The 18179-nt window shown below is 49.7% G+C and overlaps 1 protein-coding gene across 1 annotated transcript; it reads right to left on the bottom strand.

Annotated features, from left to right (window-relative positions):
• Positions 1 to 1484: 1484 nt before the first annotated feature.
• Positions 1485 to 4490, bottom strand: LOC149351223 (uncharacterized). Its single transcript, XM_089575597.1, has 3 exons — positions 4479 to 4490; positions 1900 to 2879; positions 1485 to 1613 (listed from the first exon to the last, which is right to left on the bottom strand). The coding sequence occupies exons 1-2, from the start codon at positions 4488 to 4490 to the stop codon at positions 1938 to 1940; spliced, it is 954 nt and encodes a 317-aa protein (XP_089431723.1). The 3' UTR covers positions 1485 to 1613; positions 1900 to 1937.
• Positions 4491 to 18179: the final 13689 nt, after the last annotated feature.

The following is an 18179-nucleotide window of genomic DNA, read 5'->3' as shown; positions in this document are numbered from 1 at the left end:
TATGGGCTTTACCTGGCGGACTAGTTTTACAGCATACGCTGGTTTTTGTTCGAAAACGTTTGTGCCTTCTCATCACGGGCAAAAGCGAGCAAGGACACCACACAGCGTTTTTTAGCTGTTCCACTTCTGTTTGTCTGTATCTGCTTGAGCTGTAGTCTGCTGCAAGGAACCTATCTTAATAACCTGGTGACTTACCGGGCACCGAGGTAATCCCAGAACCTGAAGAAATAGCGCGTTCTACACTGGTGCTAACGTGATCCTTACACACAGCACGGTTATGCATAGTGGCAGCAGGAGTCCCGAAGAATGAACTTGCGCGAACGGTGCTATTGAAAATTATTATGCTAAAATTACCCACCGTAAACGTTTCTTTTTTTCTAGAAACCTGGAGCGTTGTTGCTGACCCCAGTTTATGCTGATGGATTTATGCGTTTTACTGCTGTTCGCTGGCACCAGTTTCCGTTTTCGTAATGTTATTCGCTTTCATTCGGCTATCAGTGGCGATCGAGCCGCCATTTGCATAGGAATGTACGTGAAAGCTTCGTATGTCCGTGATAGCAGTACTTCAAGCGGATAAGTTTCTTCAGGTCCCCACAATGTCCCAGCGAGGTTCTGGGAGCTTCCATGCGTGCCACTTCGGTCTGCATCTTGTTGACATGACACATATCATAGGCTTGCGGCAAGGCTAATTATAATTACCATGATGATAGCCTGTCTTCTCGAACGCCTTAAGAAATACATTAACTGATACCTACTTTCCTGCAGAAGTATATCGGCCAGTGATTACCACTGGTTAAGCGTTTGGATGTTATAACGTGTGGTAAAAAGTTCGTGCTGCAATGTTCTTTTATGCCAGGAAGCCTATCTCTAAAATGATTCTCTTGAGCTGTAGATGCCTTGTGTGCCCGTATTTGCCCTGAAATTATAACGTTTCTAATGCCAAGCCCATTTAACAATTTTTTCTTCTTTGAAGGACGCACGTTTCATTGTTGAATGAAGCTATGAGCCCTTATTAGACGAAGAAATGGCTGATACAACGGAGACAAGGTATGTCTAAGCTGAAGGTTAAACGGACGTCATTACAGTATGAGGCAAACTTATCGCAGAAAAATTTGAAAGTAACCTTCCCCTCGCGAACCAAGCTTGACACAGTCCCAAATTGAGACAGATCCAGTCCATATATGCACTGATTTTGTCTGTGTCTAGTAATAGCCTCACGGGCTGCGGCTATTATATTGGGCAGTGGAAATGTGGCTTCGTGTAAGTATCGTTGGCCAGGAACGCCCAGTGTAAGCAATGCACCTCCTAGAGATCTTGTTTTTTCCCAGCGTTCAAATATAGTGACCAAGTGTTGCATAAAGTGATTTAGTGCAATGGACATTTCTTGAGGCAGCATCGGTGTGCGAGTTTTGTGCCTGCCCATTTACATCCTGCTGAGTTCTCTATTGTCGATTTTACCCAAGCAAGAAACGCGGCACGCTTCGTTCATAAAACGCTCTTGGTTTATTCGGTATAGACGATGACCCCGAATCTGTACAGGCGGCGCACGAGGCGCGTATTGTGGGCAGTGGTGATGTGGCTCCTGAGGACTCGTGCTGCTTTCCAGGATGGACCTGTATCGAAGAGAAGGCGACAGAAGGGATGAGCGAATGGAGAGTCAACGCTACCTTTGTGGCGCTAAGCACTGTGCATTTGTGCGGAATACTATGCATTGCACAGTGGATATACATTATTGCATTTAGATTATTCGTTTCTCGTTTACTTCACATTTAATCGCTGCGACTGTTCCACCAGTCAGAGCCCAATCAGACAGCATTCTCTAGCTGGAGCAGTATACCGAAGGAATTAGCAGTGCGACTCAGTGAAATAGATCACCTGCTGTCAGTGCCAATCACTTACTAGTGTGACGTGTGAGGATGAGATGAGGGTGCGGCAGTTCACCATCCGTAGCCGCCTCCGTAGCCTGTTCCGACCCCGACACCAGCCAGTCCGCCCCCGTACCCCGCACCCAGTGCATAGCCGCCTTTAAGTCCGACACCAACAGCGCCTACACCGAGATCTCCCTTTACGCCGTAGCCAGCGACTCCTAGGCTAGTGCCATAGCCGCCTCCGTAGCCTCCACCGTAGCCTCCACCGTAGCCTCCACCGTAGCCTCCGCCGTAGCCACCACCGTAGCCTAATCCTGTAGCGTAGGTGACGCCTCCTCCGTAGCCGAGCCCGCCGCCGTAACCTCCAAGTGCACCGACGTCAGTGGCAACCACAGTGCCCTTGAGGCCAACTCCGTATCCGCCGCCATAGCCTCCTCCGTATCCGAGGCCTCCGTAAGCGCCGCCAGTGCCAGCGCCGTAGACTCCCAGACCGTAATTTCCGAGGCCGTAGCCGCTAACAACGCTGACACCACCGTCGACGGCTCCGAGGCTTCCTAGGCCACCACCAAAGCCTGCGCCAAGAAGGCCGCCTCCAGCTCCGACTCCAGCTCCAAGGCCGCCCAGGTCTCCTACCACGGCGTGGCTAAGCGTGACTACAGGCTGGACTGTATGCGACACGGTGGTCACTGGCTGCTTCACGTAGCTAACCACGGGCTTGGTCACGTAGCTGACGCTCACAATGGGCTTCTTGACGTAAGATACGGTCTTGACGGGAGCCACTTTGACGTGGCCCACAGGGCCGTGGCCACCAAGGGGCACAGCGGCCACATGGGCGGGCACGAGGGCAGCGCCGCCGCCGCCGAGTCCCAATCCCACGCCACCGCCGCCGCCGTGCACGACGCCCGCGCCCCCGGCGACCACGGCGCTGCCGGCAGCGCCACCTCCTCCCACTGCGCCGCCGGCGTAGCCGCCCGCTAGCGCCTGAGACACCGTGGCCGCGAGGACGAGTACCTGCAGAGAGGAGCAGAGAGGCGCTCAGCCACCAAATCGGTGCGTCCGCGATGAATTACTAGCTTCAGTGCATTTACGCATGCGTTACACGTATTTATTACAGCTTTCAGGGTCATTACATAAGAAGGGAAAGCAGAAAGGTCTTTGGATCAAGTTAAAGGCAAAAGAAAAGAACTGATTATAAAGCAGGTTTTCGTAGCGTTCGTGTGATATCAACGTCCTGCTCGTAAACATGACATCGTTTGCTTTGATGCTTCGACATTGCAGTTCTGAAACTTAATCTTGAAGTGCTCCGTCTTGAAGCTCTGTAACCAGGAACTGTTGATTTGTCTAGCCAAATGCAGAGCGATATCTGACGTCTCTTGAGGATAGCAAGAGGTGCACTTGCAAATGTAAATTGTGGGGTTTAACGTCCCGAAGCTCCACGTGGGCTATGACGTACCCCATGGTGGAAGGCTTTGGATTAATTTATACCGCCTGGGGTTCATTAACGTGCGCTGACATCACAGCGCACACAGACGGTTTTGGTATTTCGCCTCCGTCGAAATACGGCCGCCACGGCCGGGGTTGAACCCGCAACCTTGGGATCAACAGCCGAACGCCAAAGCCAGTGAGCCACCGCGGCGGGTCCTGAGGAGAACGTGTTTCACGGTGTAGCTAAAACATGCGGTTCCCGAGAATGCGGATTGAAATATAGCAGTGGGTGCTGTGCTGCTCTGAAGATCACAACTTCTATACTGTAGACGAGCGCCTCAGATGGCCTTGCCTTGGAGCACTCTGTTTCTAGCGCGTGCTTTCAAATTACTTTCGCATCCCTCGATTGGTTGTCATTGAAATATGGCAGTCACGCTAGATTTAATATGAAACTACGAAGCTAGATGTCGCGCTTGGGATATAAAGTGCGCAAACGTGGAGGTTTTTAACGTTCCGCTGCTATCTGGAGTCTACGTCCATTTCAGGGAAGCGTACATGCTGTCCCGTGATTTACCTTGTCGAACATCGCTTGCCTTGAGGCGAGAGCAAGGGATGTTGAACAAGGAGCACCACAAGATTCATCATCATTTGACATTCTCTGAAATCACGCGCTTCGATGTTCTGAGGCCATCTTCTCTTGCGATGGAGTCATTCTCTGAAATCACGCGCTTCGATGTTCTGAGGCCATCTTCTCTTGCGATGGAGTTTCGAGACTCAAATGAGAGCGTCCGAGGTCACGATAGCGTCACTTCGTTACAAATAATTCAAGCAGAGACGAGCAGAACGTGCATGAATCTTTCTACAACTGAACGGGTATTGCATGCTTTGAAGCAAGTTTATCCTGCAAAAGAAGAGAGGCCTATTTGCTTCAATTTTACACATGTAGTTTTCAGAGTGTTGTCGCTCGATAGTGCTAGTTAACACAGCTATAAATGGCAAGGCCCAGAGTCCTAACAAGCGATTAGGGCCTCTAAAGGGCTGCTACCTATACGGGCTGAGTCTAGCACCACAACGAGCACGACTAGTGCCCACGCAGCGCGGATCGGGACGCTCGCCGCAAGTGCCGCAGTCGGGGAGCTGGTCGACGGCGGCTCCCCGCGAATAGCAGCGGCGGGTGGCACTTACAAGAGCGTTCATCTTGGGTATCCTGGTCAGTGGGAAGAGGCAAATCCAAGTGTGACCACACCTCGCCGCGCGGTGCATTTTTATAGGGATCGCCTCTCGATCGAGGATAACGCCGGACGACCCAGTCTTGCTCAGCTTTGTCCTAGCCGGAACCGCACACGCAAGCAAGAAAAGACAGATAAAGCAAGACGAGGAGGGGCCAGCCCAAGAGCGCTGAGAAAAAGAAGAGAGAGTCGGCGCGCTTTCGCGTCGAATCGTCAGTCGCAGCAGCGATACTTTTTCTTTCCCGGCTCGAGTTTTCTCTCTCGCTTCCCCTGCACACGGAAGTCCGACGGAGCCGACGGGGAGGAGCGCCGCGTCGCCGCTGCTGCTCGTCGTCCCGGCGATGGTAAAAATACGGCTTATCAGCGCGTTCATTACGCGCACTGCCCACAGCTGTCCGACGCCCTGGTTTCGGGCCGGCCTGCTCCGCGGGCACCTCTTCCCCTTTTTCCCTGAGCGCGATCGGGGCGCAGCGCGGCCGAGGACGAGCACGGCGCACGCCCGGCAGGCGCGCCTAATTAAGACGGGGAAGCGAGGCGTCCATTGTTGCCGCCGCGGTCGCCGGCGAATTCCGCAGCGCCTTCCTCGGTGGCGCGGCATGCACGCCTCGAGCATTATTCTTCCGACTCTTTTGTCTTTGCGATAGTATTTTGTATACACGTACACGATCGACGGCCGTGGGTATCTCGGGCACTTCGTCGGCACGTGCGCAGACTTGATTGTTTTCTTTCGTCCAATGCACGTCGTGCGCGTTCCTCCTTTAGTAACAGACAGTAGCTCTCGCATCAAAGTTCGCAGCCGCCTTTCACTTACTTGTTTCCCTTTAGTTTCCCTCGACTGCACGAGCTGCCACACAGCAGCTGAAGGAAACTAGACCAGTATTGTGGGCTATACTGGAAGTTATTCAATACTAAAAGAAGAAAACCGTCTCACAGAATTCGTGTTGATAACCGCAAGCAGCTATCAGGAAAAACGCGATACATGCACGCGTGCTTCGTTCGGGCAATGACAGCGCAAGTACTCTACGGAAGCACTGAAGCCAGGGAAAGAAAGAAGCGGGAAGTACGTCATCAAAATGGTTGAGAAGATAATCGCATTCACCAATTAACTAGTGTCATTAAAAAAAAAGACAGAGAGACGGACATTCGGTTATGTTCCAGGACTGACGTGCGTGTAGCATGAGCATTTCATTACCGACAGTTGGAAGACGGTCGAGCGCAGAGATCTTACAGAGGGAGATACGCCAAAGTATGACGAAAAGAAAAGGCATGTGAACGCGTAAAAGTTCGCGATGTTCCATGACACCATTTAGTGATTTGACAGTAGATGCTCGCTTCAATTCACTTGGCACCTCCCCGAGCCGGCTGACGTGGAATTTAAAATATCCAGCCTTATCGCTCAGACACGCCTTTTATCCAAGCTGCGTACGGGTGGAAGTTTTGTTCAAACTGGCAATAACATTCATCTCTTAAATTCAAGAACCCCAGATGGTCGAAATCAATCCGGAGGCCTCCACTTCGGAGCTCCTCACAGACCACGCGCAGCTGCGGCACGTTAAACGTCGCATACCTCCTCGTTTCTGTTTTTGTGGTTTTATACGGTTTAACACTCGAAAGCGACTCAAGCCATGAGGGACGCCGTAGTGGAGGGCTCCGAATAATTTCGACCACTTGGGGCTCTTTAACGTGCTCTGACAGCGCACAGTAGACAGGCCTCTAGCATTTCGCGCCTGTCGAAATGCGACTGCCGCGGCCGGTGTCGAACTTGCGTCTTTCGCCACGCTCCATAGCCACTCAGCCACCGCGGCGACCTTTTTTTTTCTTCTGCAACAACTGTTAATGCCGCTTCTGCAATGCTCCCTTACCGGCGCTGTGAAGCGTCGCAGAAATCTGTCACGTGACCCCGAATACCTGTGAGAATGATATCTTAGTGCGCAGGGGAACGAGGTGGGCGGGAATAAGCTAATAGATCTAAGTGGGCCTTGGAGTGGCCACTCCTTCAGTGGGTTGGGAGGGGAAGGCGACTTTGAGTTCAGGTTCTTGTCGCTGTCACATACTTCGTGCGATAGTGTAAGTGCTTTGTGGTTTTTGTTTTCCCCCCAAGCCGCGAAAATAAAACGAATCATTTGAATAGCGTCGTTGCTTCAGGTCAGCCAGCTGAAACAGCCACAGTGGCTTGTCTGCCCTTAAAATATAAAGAGGGATGAGGCGAGGGGGGATGGCTGAATATTCAAACCGCCGTTTTAAATTCCCTGCCCGTCTGTCGCGGTGTTAATGGCCGATCCTGCCATTAGGAGTGGTCCACGCGCCGAGGCAGCTGACATAAACCGGCATCCCCTCCAGATCATGTTTGCAAGTGAGCGCAAGGAAAAAAAAAAATGGTTAAAGAGTCGTTTTATTTCCGGGCGAAAGAAAGTTTTGTGTTGCATCATTAACAACGCCTTTCCAGCGCTGTGCTTCTTGGACCTATCCAGCTTAATTCGTCTCGGCTTCCGTGTGCTTTCTACGTTGCACATCCGCCATATTATTGTGCACTCTGCCCAGTATCCAAGAGACTCGATATCCGCCACGCACGCAGTTACCTCGGGCAGGATTGCACGCGCGTTTCCTCCGTCACAATTGGTGCTGGCCAATTACAGAACAAAGGGCCCTGTCGACTAAAGTGCGCGTTTGAATGGCATATCTGAAGGTAGTCATTACTCATGGCTACGGAGAGACCCGTTGCTCCTCGCCTTCTGTGGGCCACCGTGAGAGTTAGCACGTCGTCTTCGCTACGCGCCTGTCACTTAGCAACACTCTCCTCGCAGGCTAACTATCCATGGACTCGACGCCAGCAGCGTGTCCGGAACAGACCGTGAGGTTGCTCGTTAGTCATCTCGCCCTGCAGCACACTTTTCATTTCTTCTTTTTGTTTTCGCGCGCAGCCCTCGTACGCGTCACCCAAGAGCCGCGCCTCCTGTTGGCGATTTTGTTTTTTTCCTCCGTTCCGGCGGCGACTGGACGTCTCGTTTTGGAAACTCGCGCAGCTCCCGGCGCGCAGATTATCTCGACTGTGCGTACGGGCGGCCTTCCTCTTGCACCCATTTTGCTTTCCACCGTGTGTTGTTTGTGCCTCCTGACGCAGCGACAGTTTTGGCCGTGCCGCGCGCTCTCGCCGATCGGAAAAGCCCGCAGCGGCGCCCGTCGTCCCGCGACGCCGTGCACCGACGCTTATAGACGCGCCTATAAAAGTCGCCGTGCGAAAATACGGATCGGTAGCGAAGCTCCGGAACGAGTTTTAATGGGGCTCCCGAATAGGTTGCTGATTGCAGCTGGCCACTATCTGTCTGAAGGGCATAATTTCGGCCCATGTGCAGAATGAAAAGCAGAAAGCTTTGGCGGTGTGCGGCGCCTGCAGTTTGTATAAGGCGGCGCTGCTACTCCGGCTCCGCCGCGATGGTTGCGTGCCGGAAAGCTCGCCCAGCCAGCCTCGTTATGCGGTTATCAGCGCGTCTCGGTCACGTTCGATTCCTCGCAAGAGCGGGGCGGGCGTAACGCGCGCGCGCCTCGGGGCCCCCGTCGTGTGTCTTGCACCCGAAGCCAGCGCTAAAATTCTCATTTACTAGCGACATCAAAAACACCGACAGGAACTCGAGCCACTGTTCGCCCGAAGATTTCAGGCAAGTGGTAAGAGGTAGAGGTAGGAGAGGCTAATTCTGCGCATACGACTTAAAGCGCATGCCGATTCATTTGTTGTTTTTTTCTATATAACACGAACTTTGCTCAGACTTGATTACACAAGGACGTTAAAGCGAGCTTTGCTCAGGGTGACTCAACAATTATTTACGCTTCCAAATTGGGACTCGCATCACTAAAATAGCCACTGCATTTTGCGTCGTCTCGGGAGAATCCGTAAGTTTGAGCAACATCGAGTTCGTTTATTTTAATGCCTTGATGTATTACGTTACCAGGGCTGTTTTGTAGCTGTGAGGCTTTGGCGCAAGACTCAATCCACTAAACGGAGCGTTAAATTTATGTCATATCGCTGCTGTATCTGTAGCTCTTGCCTTGATCGCAGTTATTCCTGCTATTCTGCTTTTTGTGAATTCTTTTGCGAGTGCCATTGGTCACTTTCTATGTGAAACAGACGTTATTTGCTGTGCTCGGGGGCTTTCTTGACTCTGAAATACCTCTTCTTTTGAACAGACAGGAAACCAGACGGGCTTCCGTAAAAACCAGCGCTGCGACGCTGGTTCGTTTAGGCGAGGGGAGGGGGGGGGGGGGGGGGGGGATAGCGACCATCAAACCAACAGATCACACTCTGACTACTCACCAGTAGTGCTCACCGTGAAACGGAGAATACACAGGCAGCAGGCTAAGGGCAACAGAACTCCGACAAGACATTGCCACGGTACCGCGAGTCAGAGGTTGACGGTGGCGCCGCAGCCTCCGTGATCTACGCTGCCATGTCTTATGGACCCACGCAAGCGCCCTCGCGGTGTGCGCTGTGTATCTTGCATGCGAAGGCAAATCGATATAGGTACTGTTATCTCAGTTCAAGCGGCGTGCCCTCCCCACCCCCTCCCTCCCACATGCGATCGTGAATGACGGTGAATAACGAGAGTAGAGATTAGAGCGATGCAAAAAAAGAAAAAAAGAAAGTGCGAGGCAACGTGCCGGTTGTATCCCTCCGCAAGGGAAAAAGCCTGGCCATCCGCTAGCTTTCAAAGTGTACACGCAAGCAGTTTCGCGGCCGTCAAGTGAACGGAAACGGATAAGGTAAATCCGTGCCCAACCCCAAATTAACGCTCACCTCTTTTATTTCTGATACTCCGTTTCCTGAGCACTGTCTGTGTCGTCTGGCTTTGTAGTTCTAATTGAATTCAACGTTACCCACAGCGCCTGCGTCACTGTGAAGTATGCTCCGTTCCATATTAAGAGGTGGTTATTCCCGACCGCACGGCCCCCAAGTAAGCAGCAGCAAACTGTGGCGGTTTACCAAAGACTGGCTTTTATTCGCTAAAATACTTTATAATTTTAAATCCTACAAAGTTACTAGGTAAACTACCAGGGAACATGAGGCGTTCGCCCATAAACGACAATAAACATGTAAATCCTGCTTTGCAGGTCTTGTCTGCCTTACTGCTCTTCTGCCGAAAAAAAAGAACACTGCCAATTGCGCATGCGTTTTTGAGAAGAGGGCCTCGGCCACTTGCGCCCTCACCAGGAAGAAAAAATGAAAAAAAAAAGTATGACACAAGAGATCGCGACACCGACAAGCAGAAAGTGATACTGACCCGCCGAAGTCACTTATGCGGTCGCAAGTCTCGCAATGTTCCGCCACCACGCTGCGCTCCTTGTCCACCTTATAGACCAGGAACTGCGCTTCTTGGTGCTGATTATCTTGATGTAGACGACATCGCCTTATCTACATGCCCAGCTTGCTGCGCCCGTGCTAAGAAAGAAGACTTTCCTGCTTGGCTACGGCTACGGGACTGACGCCTCCGTTCGCTCTTCCGGCGATTTCCATAGCCTCCAGAAAACCGCTGGGCAGATCGATTTTGTTCTTCGCCAAAATTCGATCGCTAGAAAATATGGCGGTGCAGGCACGGACATACCAGTGGATTGCAAAGCGTTGTCCAACTGGCGTTGATTTACGGACTGTCCCGTTTATCCAATGTTATAATTTCCGCATAACAATGGTGTCGCATACACAGCCACGTGTGCGTGCTCTACACCTCTTGTCCTTTTTTATTTTATGAAATTTCTTATCTTCAGGCTCACTGTGTGCTTCTTTCTGTACGTTACTCATCTTCTCTTCGTCAGAGTATACTTTCAAGCTGCGGCCTCCTATGGCGAGACCATGGCAAATCTTCAGACAATATCAATCATTTGCGACCGAAGGAAAGGTACTTTCTCTTGTCTGGTAACGACTATAATTAGACAACATAATTAACGGCACTATTTCAAAGCAGGCAACATTATTCTAACCATATCATTCGCCACGTTGTGAACGTAGCTATCTGCATCACACAGGAGTGCCGTATAGGCTGATAGCGACTGAAGTTGCGCCAGCCTGAGAACGTCACAGCGCAACTATGCACAGGTCGTTGGCTAGAAGCGGTCAAATGAAAGGAAAAGCTTCAACAGTGAGCCACCGCTCTGAAATGGCACTATTGGCAGGCTCGGAAATATTGGAAACGAAACGTTCCGGTACCTCTGACGGCTGAGGGTTACTGCTAGTGACAGGCAACAGTGAAGAATATGCCTTCGTCTACGAAGCCTCTAATAAGCAAGCTGTGGATGAAAATCTTAATCTGGATGACAATGTGATATGACTTTTATCCAAACGTAATGACAGGAAAAAGAGGCTCACACGGGAATAAAATATTCACTTACTCAACAGCAGCTTGTTGCATGTTTATTGAAAGCTATAAAACATTTCCAGCATAAGAGGGCACCCAGATTTAGCAGGCTAGGCAAATCACAGGAACTTCACAAGCGTGAGAAAAAAAGGAAAGGCATGTCTAGTACCATGAGCACCCCGCGGCAGCGAACACTAGTAAGCGAATGTCGCTGCCAGCAGCGGAAGTACTTTTTTGTGAACGGCCTCAAAGCTTGGTGCAAACGAATCACAAATGCGCGCTGCTATTCGCACCAGGGGACTGAGTGGTGCCCGCGTCAGGCAGCTGCGTTGCGGTGTACTGGGAACAGACCGAGCGGCTTCGCCACCAAAGCAAAAAATCGTCGTGCACGGTCTTGTTCGGCGGCGCTTGCAGGGCTCTGCACAAGGCGCACATGTTCGCTGCTGGACTGAGAATGAAGAGTTTTCTGCGCGCCAAGAAAGAAAGGTGCGCCCGTGGGTGAGTGATCATCATTTTGAGGAAGTTGACGGCTTCTGCAGCACGCCTTAGCTTAGAGGTGTCGATGAAACTATCAGGCGGCAAGGGATGCGTGAAGTCTCCTACGCCGAAAAACACGGGTACAATGTCGTATTCAAATGCGTCGTAGATTAGTTCGGCAGGATGCTCGAAGCAAGGTGACGATTCCATCACAATGACAAAAATGTACTCATCTTCCAGCAAGCTCAGGCATTTTTCTCTTGACGCACATAAACGACGGCCGCAGTCCGAAATGAGGTGGACATCAATACCCTCCATCACCTCTGTAATGAAGCTTTCCGTGCCTCTCCAACGGCTGGCGGCTAGCGAAGATTTGTTGGCGTTTTTCAGTTGCTGTTGCTCGCAGTCACTGAGCATCCAGGCAGCTGTTTTCGTTTTGTTGGCTTTTGGCTTCGGGGGTACAGCCTGACGAGATAGATGTGGCCTATTTGATACGTGGCTCCAGGCTTTGTAAGGGACTACGATGTCGGCGTCTTCTCTTAAAGCCATGGTCCAGTTGAACAGAGGCGTCGTCTCCAAGAGGTCTTGGGAAGGAGGCCACTGGGGGGGACCCTCCACCAAGAAGACCCACGACTGGTTTTGGTTCCGGTGGTGCGGAAGGTCCGTCAAGTTGACGTTCTGAGCGGCGAATACGATAGCGTCACTTGTGTTTATGGAACCGCGGTCCTTTGAAACATAGCAGGTCTTGTACTCGGAAGCGCGGCATGCCGCCGTCAGTAGATCGTTGCGGAGCAGCTTCGCAGCGGTCATTTGCAACGTGTGAGCCCACCATATCAACACTTGTTGTGGCTTGAGATGTGGGAAGGGTTGAACTATGTAAGGAGTTACATAGTTCCATACCATATAGGTCAAAACGCAGAATCCGAGCAGGAATAACCAGATGTGCCAGAAAGAAAGAACGAATCTGCAGAATCCCGCACAGCATCGCCGCAAGCGGTCATTGCGCGCCAAAAATCTGTTACAGGAGTCTGTAACAATTTCTCGAGCAGCCTGCACGCGCTCGCCCAGATAGTCCATGCTGCGAGACACCTGAAAGAAACCACAAGTGCATTTCAGTAAACGGTAGTGTCGGCATGCAACAAGCGGGATTGTACCCCGAGCAGAATAGATTCAGGAGGCAAACACGACAGGTCATTCAAGTGAGCGCTGCAGGCCGTAACACATGGTAGGAATAATTCAAAGCAGACAACGACAACGAAAGCGTTGCCGGCGAGTTCTGCACGCAGAGTGCTGCCGGCGAAGTGGCGTGCAAATTGTATCACTGTAAGTTGCGAATGGGATCAATGGCCAGCCTAATGCTACGCGTAAGGGGGGGGGGGGGGGGGAGATGAACGAATAGTTGCGCTGTTAAATCGGCGAGCGAAACGAACCTGCGGCCCTCGAACGACTGAAGCGGACGGCAAGGCTGTACGTCTGAGCTTGCATCGCCTTGCGTTCGGTGATTTTGTTTCCTCATGTGCCACATTATTGGCCGGAAGCTTATCATAAATTGGTAATCGTCACTATGATGTCCATTTATCACCCCAAAGGCAAAAGTCATGTTCATGCGCCATTCGCGGAAAGCAATGTAAGAAAAAACACCAGCGAAAATTTACGTCGCTGCTTTCCACTGCGGCAGCAGTATTCAAAGGAGGTGAGCGAGAAGTATTTTGGCGCCTGATGACGAAGATGCGGTGAGATCCTAAATATAAGAATTGTGGGTGTGGCACTAGGGTTGAGGTTAAGCTTCGCCTTAACAGTAGACGCGATAGCGCATTCTCCTTTTATTTTTCTCTTTTTATTCCTTCGGGATGGGCACGTTCCACGTAAGTTGCATTAGTGTGCTCCCACTGACGGTGCCCCTAATGGTACTCACTCGCGATCACTATCTAGGTTACACTTCACTACATACTACGCCACTACATACTCATACACACATCTTAAACATACGTTGCCAAGTCATACACACGACACTGCATTCACTAGGTGCCCCTCTAACCGCGGCCTACGCTTTGCGTGCCTGCCTGGCACCCAGAGCGCCTGGGTTCTACTCCAAGTGGCGGCTAATTTCTTTTAATGAGTTACTTCTATGTTCTGAAATGCCCCGATTAGAAGAACCTCCTCGCCAAGTTTGGCTTCATTTGGACCCTCTCCTGATTCATCAGCTTCATTTGAAATTTCTGGGATTTCTTCTCACTGATACAGGACGACGCCGGGTTTTCAGCAGAACGAGCTCCTTTCGCTAGCGCTCAACATATGCTGCCGAAACTCCGCCAAAAATGCGCGATTTATGGTCAAGCGTATGCGCAGCTCGGCACCGTCAGCCGCATCGAGACATTAAAGGAATACCGAAAAAAAATTGGAAAAATCACAGAAAACGCTGAAAAGGAATTCTCTGAATGCGATTGTCATTGCTTTGCGTAATTTTCAGTGGATTATTTTTTTGTATATATATATTTGACTATGGGATATGGGCTAGCTATGAGCAAGCCATTACGAGCGACCAAGTGTCCACCACTAGTACCGCTACTACTGCCAATTCTCATTCTTCTAGTTATTTTCCTCTCATGATCCGGATCAGCGGCCACCACCTGCCTTAGGTAGACGTATTCCCTTACCACTTCCAGCACCTCGCTACCAACTGTGAACTGCTGTTCCCTGGTGAGACTGTTGAACATTACTTTGGTTTTCTGCATGTTAATTTTAAGACCACTCGTTCTGCTCTACCTGTCTAACTCATTTATCATGATTTGCAGCTCATCTCCTGAGTGACTTAGCAAGGCAATGTCATCAGCGAATCGCAAATTACTTAAGTATCCTCCATTAACTCTCATCCCCAACTGTTCCCAATCCAGGCCTCGGAACACCTGTAAAGAGGCGATTAATCATGTCTCCCTGCCTGACACCTTTCCTTACTGGAATTTTATTGCTGAATTTATGAAGGACTATGGTAGCTGTGGAGTCGTTATAGATATCTTCTAGTATTTGCACGTAAGACTCTCCTACAGCCTGATTCCGCAATGCCTGCATGACTGCTGAGGTTTCCACTGAGTCAAACGCTTTCTCGTAATCAATGAACGCTATACCTGTATATAGGTGTTGGTCATATTCTGCGCTTTTCTCCATCACTGATTGATATTGTGAATATGGTTTATTGGCAAGTATCCTTTACGAAAACCTGCATGATCATTTCATTGAATTAAGTCTAAATTTTCCTGATTCTATTCACGATTACCTTAGTAAATACCTTGTAGGCAGCGGACAGCAAACTTATCGGTCTGTAATTTTTCAAGTCCTTGACGTCTCCTTTCTTATGAATTAAGATGATGTTAGCGTTCTCCCAAGTTTCTGGTACGCTCGAGGTCATAAGGCATTGCGTATACAGGGTTGCCAGTTTTTCTAACACAACCTCCCGTCCGTCCTTCAAGAGATCTGCTGTTACCTGATCTTCACCAGCGGCTATCTCCCTTTGCATTGCTCTTATAAGGCATTCTTTACTTCCTCCTTCGTTACTGGCGGAATGCCCCATTGCTGTGCGCTAGTGCCTCTCTCATTAACGTCATGATTGCATTAGCTAATGTATAGGTTTGTGTAGAACTTTTAGGCTACTTTAACTATCTTATTCATATAGTTAATGAAATTCCCTTCTTTGTCTCTTAGAGCATACATCTGGTTTTTAGCTACGCCTTGTTTCCGCATCACTGCTTTTAGGCTACCTCCGTTCTTTTGAGCATGCTCGATTCTCTCCATATTAAAATTCCTTATGTCGGCTACCTTGCGCTTATTTATTAACTTTGTTAGCTCTTCCAGTGCTATTCTGTCCGTAGGGTTGGACGCTTTCATGCTTTGACGTTTCCTACTCAGATCTTTCGTCTCCTGAGGTAGCTTACCGGTATCCTGTTGAACCATCCTACCGCCTACGTGTATACTGAGCACTCCGTAATGATAGCAGCCAGATTATCGTTTATTGTTTGAACATTAAGGTCGTTTTCCTCAGTTAGAGCCGAATATCTGTTCTGCGGCGATATCCTGAATTCCTCTACTTTCCCTCTTACCACTAACTAGTTAATGTGCTTCCGCTTCATTAATTTGTTCCGTTCCCTCTTCAGATCTAATCTAATTCCAGACCTTACCATTCTGTGTTCGCTAAAACGCACCTTTCTGAGGACCTCCGCATCCTGCTCGATACCAGGGTGAGCGCATAGTATGAAGTCTACTTCATTTTTAGTCTCATCATAGGGGCTCTTCCTGCTATTTCGTTTCCGGAAGAAGGTATTCATTATCCATAAATTAATTCTCTCTGCGAAGTCTACTGATAACTACCTCCTGTTATTCCTGGAGCCTATGCCATAGCCGCCTACCGCCTGGTCTCCGGCCTGCTTCTTGTCTACCTTCGCAATGAATTCGCCCATTAGTAGTGTGTACTTCGACTTTACTTTGTTCATTTTAGATTCCACGTCTTCATAGAAGCTTTCGTTATAAATGCATACATCTATAACAAAATGTAAACATGTGAAGTTAAATGTGAAGCTGCTGTTTGCTGGTAGCCTAATGAGCAATGTGCACGTCATAGCACGTGCAAATTGCTCATCAGACTACCAGCAAGTTAAAACAGCAGCTGGCCCGAGTTAAAGACCGCCTAAAACGCTCAAGATACCCTGGTGTGGTTTACAAGATACCACGTAAAGGCTGTGACGCTGCCTACATCGGCGAAACTGGAAATTTCAGACGAAGGCTCAAAGAGCATCAGAATTACGTCATGAACGGCTGCTCTACATCTAATGCTTTGGCGGAACACAACGCATCAACAGGACACCCCATTGATTGGGACGAAGCATCTATCATTGCCACAGAGAAAAACTTGTCATCGCGCCTCCTTTTGGAATCATTCCATATACATAGCACAAAACATGCTCTTAACAGAATACGTGGTAATTTGCGGGAAATGTACAATCGCTCACTAGGAAATTTTAACCGTATATAAGCCACTGTCGTTCCATGCAGCGCTCTATGTGATCAAAGGGACCCGTACGGGCCCCGAAACGTCGTGTCCTTTTGAAGAATTTGTTGGCGAGTGTATGTTTGTTATTTACGCTATGTTCGCTCCTCGCCAGACGGTATTCCGCCAAACTCTCGACTATAAACTGTTAACAATATAGGAAGGCGTCACAGAATTGGTAAAAGGGAGGCAACAGCTCGTTCAGTTGCTCAACCACCGCGATAAAGTATCAATACTGAACGCTTGTGCGAAACTAAAAGAAAACGGATTTTCAATATCGGATGACAAGGAATAAACTTTGAGATCAGCAGAAGAACGAGCATAAGGACGGAAGTTAAACTGGTCTTTGATAAGCTAAATGTAAATGGCACAATGAACGGGTGGAATGAAGAGAAGGGGGAGCGTTTCACGAGTGCAAAAAAAATAAAGCGTGACCTGTCAGGTTAAGTAGACGGGACATAACCATCCTGAATGTTGACTTCTATAGCACTTTGATTAAAATTGAGTGCCTCGAAGCGTTGGCAGGGGGTAAGAAGCGGGCCCATCCAGACGTCAGCGCCAATTGCTGCCATAGCGTCAGAAGGAAAGCTAACTGGAGCGTCGTGTCATTGTCATGGCAACGATATCGAGAAGAAAAAATAAAAACATCATAACCGAGCGGGATTCGAACCGTTGGAGGCGAAAACAGTAGCTTCGTTTCCCGGTGGTTCAGCCAAATCGGCCATCAACGCAGCCTGTCCGGGATACGTGCATGTGCACGAATGATGCATCTTGGTGCAATAGCACTAAATGGGTCGCCAGCCAAAAAGGCGTCCTGTGTCGTCCAATGGGCCGCGAAGTGAGATGATAATTGCCACCGTCAGGCACCTAATGAACTAAGATCGAATAATGAACTTTTAGTGACTGCAGTGAGTGGGCACGTTTATACACGAAAACCAAAAACAGTCGTGTTCCTACACAAATCAATTTGTAAAATTCTCATGGCACATGCATGTTCCGAGACATTCGCTTCAAATTTTTTCAGGCCAATCCGTGTAATTGTGCATGCGAGGCTGCGACGATCGGCTCGAAACTCGTCCCGGCGTGACGCGGCGTTTCGTGTGCCAACGGCGACCGGTGAAGCTGATAACTGCTTTCCTTTCACTTTCGGCTATCGAAATGGAAGAAACGCCCGACGCAACATCTGCGTCACACAGGACGGGCGATTCGCGTTCATTGCCATCACCTTGCATGAGCAATTACGCGAAATCAGTGGAAACTTTCGCGGCGAATATCTCAGAACACTTATGCTGTAGAAAAGTTTCTACCATATGAAGAACTCTAGAAATGCGACCGCCTCTGTGTTTCCAATATAAACATTGGCGCTAGCCCCAGAGGCTAAAAAGTTAATATATTTTAGATAATGTGGTGCGTGATGGTGAAATTATAATCTCACTTTGGGTCGCCGTGGCCGCATAACTTGCGTGCAGAGCTGTCTTTCATGTAACTCTCAGCGCCTAATTTTAAGAAACCTGTACATATGCTTAATGTCAATCGAAAATACTGGCCCCCGCCGCGGTGGCTTAGTGGTTACGGCGCTCGGCAGCTGACCCGAAAGACGCGGGTTTGATCCCGGTCGCGGCGGCTGAATTTCGATGAAGGCGAAATTCTAGAGGCCCGTGTGCTGTGCGATGTCAGTGCACGTTAAAGAACCCCAGGTGGTAGAAATTTCCGGAGCCCTTCACTACGGCGTCCCTCATAGCCTAAGTCGATTTGGGACGTTAAACCCCGATAAACCAAACCGAAATACTCTCTCATAGCC

The sequence above is a fragment of the Amblyomma mixtum genome, chromosome 3 (assembly GCF_055824585.1).
Source record: "Amblyomma mixtum isolate Tamu chromosome 3, ASM5582458v1, whole genome shotgun sequence".
In the NCBI taxonomy this organism is placed as follows: Eukaryota; Metazoa; Arthropoda; class Arachnida; order Ixodida; family Ixodidae; genus Amblyomma; species Amblyomma mixtum.
Note: the sequence above shows the minus strand (reverse complement) of the source record. Positions and strands in the feature narration are given on the sequence as shown.